We start from the raw sequence: 8,507 nt of genomic DNA, 5'->3' as shown, positions 1-8,507 counted from the left end.
GAAATTAAAAATGATTTGGATGCAGTTGCAATGGCCCTGGATGTAGGTGAAAGTAGGGTCACAAATTTGTATGTCAAAGTGACTAGGGTAGATGTCACTAATAGAGATACTACCGTAAGAAATTCTAATATTGATGGTGGAGGTGTAGGGTTGGGTGGTGTTTTTCTATCAGAAAATATAGAAGGAGAAGTAGGAGAGGTGGAGCAAGAGGATGTTCAGGAAGAAGAAGATAGTGGATTGCAAGATTCTGAGTATAGTCTTCATAGTGATGGAGAAGAAGGTGGAGTTGGAGTGGATAGTACTAATGTGCATATGCTTGAGATAGCTACACATGATGAAGTTAGATTGGAAGAAAATTCTGATGAAGTTGTTGTTGAGTCTGATTATGCTATGTCTGATGGGTTACAATCATGTTCATCAACAGATGAGGATGAATTAGATCCTGCTAGACCTAATTATTCTGAGTTTAATGAACAAATTGACATGAAGGATCCACAATTTAAAATTGGTATGAAGTTTAGAAGTTTCCAACATTTCAAAGAAGCAGTCAAGAACTATGGCATTAAGAATAGGTGTGTTATGAATTTTAAACCTAATAACAAGAAAAGGTGCAAAGCATATTGCAAGAAGGGCTGTCCTTTTTACCTCTGGGTCTCACCAATGATCAAAGACAAGAGTACTGTCCAAATAAAGGCTAGCAATTTGAAGCACGAGTGCACAAGAGATCATAACATAAGGCATGTTAATGCTCAGTGGATAGCAGAGCACTACTTAGAGCAGTTTAGGGCAGACCCTTCTTGGAAGCTTGCTGGCATCATACAAGCTGTTAAAACTAATCAAGAGGTTGATATTAGCAGGCAAAAGGCTTGGAGGGCTAAAAACATTGCGGCAAGGTAGTTTCCTAGTTGATTTTGATATAAATGCATGTTAAAAATATTACACTACATAGGAGTCTGACTTTATTTGTTTTTCTATTTGGTTTTGTGCATGTATGTTTGGATTTTAGGATACTTGATGGTGATGAGCACACACAGATGACAAGATTATATGACTACAGACTTGAGTTGTTAAGAACACACCCCGGGTCAACAATTAAATTTAAATGTAATGAAGGTGTATTCCAATCCATGTATGTATGTTTGTCACCGCTTAGGGCAGGATTTTTGGCAGGGTGCAGATCTATAATCTCTGTTGATGGCTGCTTTTCTGAAAGGTTTGTTTGGCGGCCAATTATTGTCAGCTATTGGGATAGATGCAAATGATTGCATCTATCCAATAGCTTGGGCTGTAATGAACAGGGAGAATTGTGAGAACTGGATCTGGTTCCTGGAATTTCTTGCTAATGACTTGGAAATACAGAACAGTCATGGATGGGCCTTCATGAGCGATAGACAAAAAGTAAGTATTTTATTGTTTTGTTAATTTCTCAATCAATGCATGCCACTTATTTTTGTGTGAGTTCTGAATTAATACATGCCACACATATTTTTGTGAATGTTTTGTTATTTATATATGCAATGTCAATTCTTAATTAGTATCTGTCACTAATTTTTGTGAATGTTCTGTTAGTTATATGTAATGCTGATTTTTGAATCAATGTCTGTCTATCATTTTTGTGACTGTTCTGTTATTTTTATGGAATGCCAATTTCTGAATTAATGTTTTTTTTTTTTTTTGTTTCTATGTTTGTTCTATTATTTTTTAATGATGATGGTGTGTCAAAACCTAAATACATAGGGCCTCCAAAATGCAATTCAACAACTTTTTCCATACAGTGAGCATAGGTTCTGTGTGAGACATATTCACACAAATTTTAAGAAAAAATTCAGAGGCAAAGCCCTTAAGGATCAACTATGGAATTGTGCAAGAGCTAGCTACATTCCTGCCTATAACCTGGCCATGGATGTCCTAAAAGACATGTCCACTGAAGCTTATAGTTATATGAAAAATATTAACCCCGATCATTGGAGTAAATCGCACTTTAAAACTCAATTTAAGTGTGAGATGTTACTAAACAATTTGCGTGAGTGCTTCAATAGCCAAATCCTTCAAGCCAGAACAAAGGGTATAATTACCATGAATGAAATGATTAGGACACAACTAATGATTAGGATCCAAAAAAAAGAGATGCAATGCAAAGATGCACAACTGAACACTGTCCAAAAATCCTAAAAAAGTTAGAGAAGTCAAAGCAGCTTAGTTGGAGTTGTAAGACAACATGGTCTGGGGGTGATAAATATCAAGTGGTTGGAACTGATGGGCAGTTCATTATTGACAAAAAAGAAAGATCATGCACATGTAGAAGGTGGCAGTTAACTGGAATTCCTTGTTGCCATGCTTATTCAACCCTATATTATAACAAAAATAAACCTGAGGATTTCCTTGATGATTGTTATAAAAAAAGCACCTTCCTAGCAACATATAGGAACCTCCTAAATCCAACAGAAGACAGAAATTGCTGGCCCAAGAGTAACCAACCACCAATGATACCACCAGAACCTGCAAATAAGAACAGGGGCAGAAAACCTTTGATGAGGAGGAAGGAGGCAGATGAGGACACTACTAGCTTTACAAATGGAAAAGTTAGCAGAAAAGGTATTACTAAAAAGTGCAGCATCTGTGGAACTTCGGGGCACAACAAAAGATACCATGGGGTGCAGGTAATGATCTATTTAACAATTTTTACATTCCATAGTTGTGTTACATGATGTGATTTTTAATATGTTTTATCTTAATTTGTTCATTAATCACAGGGAAACAATCAGCATGCAACTGGGAGAGCAGATGCAACATCAAATGCTAGTGTTGTGAGCATATTGGGATTTATTTTAATATGTTTAATTTATCTCACAATGTTTATATCAATGTTTAGTGCTCTGCAGGATATTGGCAATCATCAGGACCCCACTGGTATAATCGATCCTCAAGTGTTAGAAGAGCACTTCTTAGAGGTATGTTATTAAATACTTGTGCATAATATTTTGACATCGATACTTAGCTAATTATATTGCCATGACCAGCTTGATATGATGAGGGGAAATAGTGAGGGCAGAGATCCACTTGCTCCTGAAAATGTTACTGATGAACCAGTTTCACAGGTAGTTTATTGTAATGTAGCAGTAAGCTGAAAAATAAGTTTTAATGCAACATATTTGAGTTCAACATTTTTTAATTATTGGACTGGTATGGATTATCAGAATTGTAAATAGATGTATGATTGGTATGGATTATCGAGGGGGTGGATCACAACCCTAACTATTTTTCATTTTGTTTTTGTTTTTTTTTTCTCCATTGTAGGTGGTTCAAATACATGTGGAGTCCCTTCCCATACCATCAAATATACTACCTTATCCTATTACTATTGAAAATACTTCAATTGTAGCAATTTCACAGGTGTGTTTATTTCAGTGAAGATTTTAATTTTTTTTAAGCATCGGACTGGTATGGAACAAAATGGATTAATAGGATGTTTAAATTTTTCTGGTGGTATGCATCAATGGATTCAAGAGTATTGAATCTTCATATTTTTTTTTTTAAAATATATGATAGATAGCTCACATACCTTGACAGAATCTCCCCACACCATCAACTACGGTTGGTACAAGCTTGAAGAGGCAAAAAATCATTGCAAGAAGGGGAAACAGGCTAAACCTATCAAAAAGCCAAGCAAGAAAGCAACTCCCTATTAGACCCCCTGTGTTTAGACAACAAGAACTGGAGAAAGATGCTGAAGATAGGAGCAAGCTAGGTGGTAATGAAAAAAAAAAAAGAAAGGCCTGGCTCCCACCAGGTCTTGGAGGTTGTAGTGGATCTGCATGTGCACATGGAAGACTTCCTTAAAGGCTGTGCTTCCTCATATTTTTGTCAATGTCTTTTAAATGTTGTAGGACAGTAGTGGGGACCTTGTCCACTAATAGAATTTAGATGGTCCTTGATGTATTTTTTTTTTTTTTGGGTAATTTTGGTTGTATGCAAATGAAATGACCATGTCAAAAACTGTGATATCACTGTCATGTGGTAATTTTAAATGTGCCAATGCTGTGACCAGGAAACTTGTTGTGGTGCAAATCTACTATGTGCTCAGACATTGTGATATAGTAATGACAATCAGAATTGTATTCATCAAAAGTTTTAATGAGATTGTGATATCACAGATGATGTATTCTCTTTCTTCTAATATTGTTGTGGCAATGCTTGTGTTAATCAGCAAAGTTTGTTTGAGACTGTGATTGGCATATTTAGGTAGCAATAATATGTTTGAAGCATGTTGGTATATTTTTTTGTGTCTTCATCATATACATAAATTAAAAAGAAAATTGGTAAGATTCAATTCTTTTTATACAGCTTCATCATTGCCATTGTTTTCTAGGGTAAAATTCTGCAAATGAAATAGATTGACAATTTTGCACACACATACATTGCAATTTAAAAATATTCATTTGCAGTATTCTTTTACTAAAAATATGTAGATATTTTGAAGAAGTACACAAAGCATCAAAAACTTAACGCATTCATTGCAAATTAAAAAAAAAATCATTCTAAATTAAAAACATTCATTACATAATGAGAAAATACACATATAACCAGAAGAAGTTCACATATCTTGAAAAAATTAACATCAACGAAAACTAAAAACACTAACAATATTTTCATCTCAGATCTTAACAAAACAATCTTTTGCTGGTCTCTTTCATAGGAAATTAAAATTAGACATTTATTTTGAAGATTTTACAGATCTTGAAAAAAATTAAGAACATGATTCATGGCGAGGAAAAAAGTGTGCGCTTCATAAGTTGCAAATTCCCTTTCTTTTTTCAGAAAACTGACACCAAGGTTTCGAAGCCCTCAACTTCTTTGGAATCCTTTTTCGAGGAGAAGCTGTCCATGAGCACCGTCATCAGAAAATCAATTTCTCTTGGCTTGGTTGATGAAAAAGGTCTCTTGCTCTCTCGGATTGAAGGGTGTGTGCATATGGAAGGGATGATGACGTGTGAGGGTACTTAACGTGGCACGCAGACGTGGCTAAAGAAGCTGTCCAATTGGCCAAAGTCTGACGTGGCTTGTACAGCTGGATTAAATGTTGGCCAGCTCAACTGTCCATGTGTCATTCCGGTTGCCACATAGGATCAAATTGACCGGAAACCTTTCAGTAACCACCCGGTGAAGAGAAATTAGTTTTTGGTAACAAAAAAGAAACAAATAAAAATCCAGGTACCAAATTGGAAAAATGTCATAATACGGTGACCTTCCCAAATTTTTACCCCATATCTACCCATATAAACTATTTTTTATTTTATTTAAATATTTTTTTATTATCTTTATTTTTCAAAATGAATTAAAAGAAGAGGTTTTAAACACTTTTATAAAACTTTTTAGTTAACTTTTATTCTAAAAGATCTATAATCAAATATGAATGATTTGATAAACCATAGTCTTCTTTCTTTTGTTCCTTCAAAAACTCATTGTTGGCGTTTGGTAATTTCTCTTTCCATAAGAATTAAGGATCTCATTGAAGAGGCTAATCACATGCATATATTGTATGCACATTGGGTGGCACAGATTGCATAATTAAGGTGTAGGTTAACTAACAAAAAATGGTCTGCCCCTTATAAAGCTTGGAGTACCTCTCTCCTCCTATAAAACTAGTGGGTTAAGAATTAAAAATAAAATGAGAATATTTGTAGCGGTATATAAACAAATATAATTTTTGTTAAGATATATGAGCAATCTCCCATTATAAGATACAGTTAACACCAACCAAAAGCAATTAAAAACAGCTAGAATGTCATAAAGGTTAAAGGCATGATGAAAATTGTAAATTCTCACATTAATATAGTACTAGCATTGATGTTTGTGCTTATGCTAGTGTCTTCATCTGATGATTGTTAAAAAAAATTAAAAGTAAAAGAATATTTAAAAAAACAAAAAGAAAAACACTAACTAAACACTAATATTATTTGATAAATTTAATAAAACAATAATTAATGAATTAATATACACAAGATACAAAATAAAAAAACTATAGATGTTTTTTGATGTTTGTTTTTATTGTTTTTCATATATATATATATATATATAATATAACCAATGAAAAACAATAAATACCAAATTATAATGGAAATGTTATTATTAGTAAATATTTAATATATCTATACTATATATTAATTCTATCCCTGATGATATTAGAATTCGACATGTGGCACACTATATTTTTTTAAAATAGAGTTAATTATGTTAATTCTATATTTTATGGTCTTCATATGCTTGCTGTTTTTTTTTAAAATTTATTACTATTTGTACACATACACCATGCTGTTTCCTCAAATCAATGCCTTTATTAAAATACATAATTTAGTCCAAAATAAAATATTTAAATACATTAAATAAAAGTACCAATGCTTGAATTTTTTTTGCTAATAAACCAATTGTTCCATTTTTTTTTAAATCACAAGAATCAATATTTAGCGATTAAAAATATTAATTTTGATTATTAATAAATGTAGTTTTGATTATGACCAAAATATCCTATAATTTTTTTCTTATTATTTAAAACATAGAATGGACGGTGGATAATTTTATCAAATAAAAAGCGGAAGAACAAGTTAAACATATATGATATTAGCAAGGCGCTTAAGATGCGAGTATCTGTAAACACATAAATAATTGGTTTTTTTGTTTATCAATTAAATGAACTAAAGATAGATAGGGTCTAATCTATACATAATGTTCCTCTTTCATTAGAAAAATATATAAGTCTTTGTCATTGTCACTATTGTTATAATAATTATCATTAAATAAATTAAAAGAGACAAATGTGATTTTGCAATTGGGTTTTGCTTTGACTTTTTTCTGGGCTCCACATCCTTTTGATTATCATTGTTTTATTATATACATAGTGCAATCATACATTATATTATTATGTTAAATTATCAACCAATAACTCTCAAATGTCTCTTTCAATCTCATTAAAAAATATATAGGTATTTGTCATTGTCACTATTGTTATAATAATTATCATTAAATATTATTAAAAGGAGGCAGGTGTCACTTTGCAATTGGGTTTTGTTTTGTTTTTTTTCACAGGCTCCACATTCTTTTAATTATTATTGTCTTATTAAATAGGAAGTCTAATCATACATTATATTGTTATATTATATGATAATCATCCAAGCATCTCTTTCACCTCAAACAAGCATTTCTGTAACCTAGCCTTGCTTCTGATCAAAGCTTTCAACATGCCTAGGTTCAAAGGTCTTAAGAGATTTTATTATTCCTCGATCAACACATTGAAGCTGGAATCATCTCCTCAATCGGAGATCCAACATGTCTAGGTTCTTCAGGGCAAAGTATCTCGGCGTAGTTCATCCAAAGAGAACTAATTTTGTCTATATATATATATTTTGTGTATTCATTATGAAAAATTTATTTCATAAGAGATATAGGAATAGCGAGAAGGTAAGATCAAGAAATTTATTATTTTTCTTCATTAATTTTTCTTAAATTTTGATTCAAAGTTTGAATTTTTTTTTTTTGGTTTTGTTCACAAGGGGTATAAGATTAGAGAGGAGTTTAAGAAAGGTACCACTTTTCTTTCAATTTTTTAGATCTTTTTGTTTTATATTTCCCATTAAATTTTGATTCAACATTTGATTTTGTTTGTTTTATTTTTGTTGACAAGTATTACATTGGAGAGAAGAAGAGCTTAAGTATCATTTTTTTCCTTTTCATTTAAATATCTTTGCTTGAATTTTAATTCAAGCTTTGAGTTTTTTGGTTATTGGTTTTTGTTTTAGATGCAAAGGAGAAGAAAATTGAAACGTATGTGTGAAAAGGGATTCATAATTATTTTTTTTTATTAGATATTAATTTTCTAGTAATTTCTTTATTTAATTTGTTCAAAGGAAAATGTAAAATTTTACTTCAATATTTTGTCAAATATTGCAATGTTTCAAATCCCTCCTTTAATGCAAGTTTAGAACTTTCACAATTTGCAATAAAATATTTTTTTGCACGCCTTTTATTTTTGTTACTTAAATAAATAATAAAATCATAATTATATAAAAATTTAAAATTTATCTTATTGTTCTTTCAATGAAGTTCATTTGGATCGTAAGTTACTTTATTATCATAATAGGTAAATGTATAAATATTAATATAAGTTATCTATAATAGGTATCTATAAAATATAGTAACATATTATAGATACTCAATAAATTTATAACCTAACACATGATCTATGATTTGGATTGATGTAAGTGGAGAAAAGATGTTTATTTGTCTCACTTGAAAAAAGTGTTTATGTAAATAATATATATTTTTTTCCATGGTGAGGACAATCATTATAAAAAATTAATGCTCATAATAGTTGTTAACAACGGTTGCATTGTTTCTCAAACTTTCCATCAACACCGTGATGTTTGACACTTATTTTATTTATTATGTTATAATTTAATAAGATTTTTGTAAGAATATTTAAAAAACTTTTTAAAAAAAATAGTTTAAGAATC

The 8,507-nt window shown here is 31.1% G+C and overlaps 1 protein-coding gene across 2 annotated transcripts; it reads left to right on the top strand.

The window, feature by feature from the left end:
- The first annotated feature begins 2,521 nt into the window (after positions 1 to 2,521).
- LOC120282579 lies at positions 2,522 to 4,063 on the top strand. Of its 2 annotated transcripts, none has more exons than XM_039289418.1 (6): positions 2,522 to 2,660; positions 2,754 to 2,807; positions 2,883 to 2,951; positions 3,021 to 3,098; positions 3,298 to 3,393; positions 3,571 to 4,063. In XM_039289418.1, the coding sequence occupies exons 1-6, from the start codon at positions 2,532 to 2,534 to the stop codon at positions 3,838 to 3,840; spliced, it is 696 nt and encodes a 231-aa protein (XP_039145352.1). In that variant the 5' UTR covers positions 2,522 to 2,531; the 3' UTR covers positions 3,841 to 4,063. The 2 variants fall into 2 exon arrangements, with proteins under 2 accessions (XP_039145352.1, XP_039145353.1); XM_039289419.1 differs by having other exon boundaries at positions 2,586 to 2,660; positions 2,873 to 2,951.
- Positions 4,064 to 8,507: the final 4,444 nt, after the last annotated feature.

Source organism: Dioscorea cayenensis, chromosome 18 (genome assembly GCF_009730915.1).
Source record: "Dioscorea cayenensis subsp. rotundata cultivar TDr96_F1 chromosome 18, TDr96_F1_v2_PseudoChromosome.rev07_lg8_w22 25.fasta, whole genome shotgun sequence".
Taxonomy (NCBI): Eukaryota; Viridiplantae; Streptophyta; class Magnoliopsida; order Dioscoreales; family Dioscoreaceae; genus Dioscorea; species Dioscorea cayenensis.
This window is presented reverse-complemented; position numbering and strand designations above follow the sequence as displayed.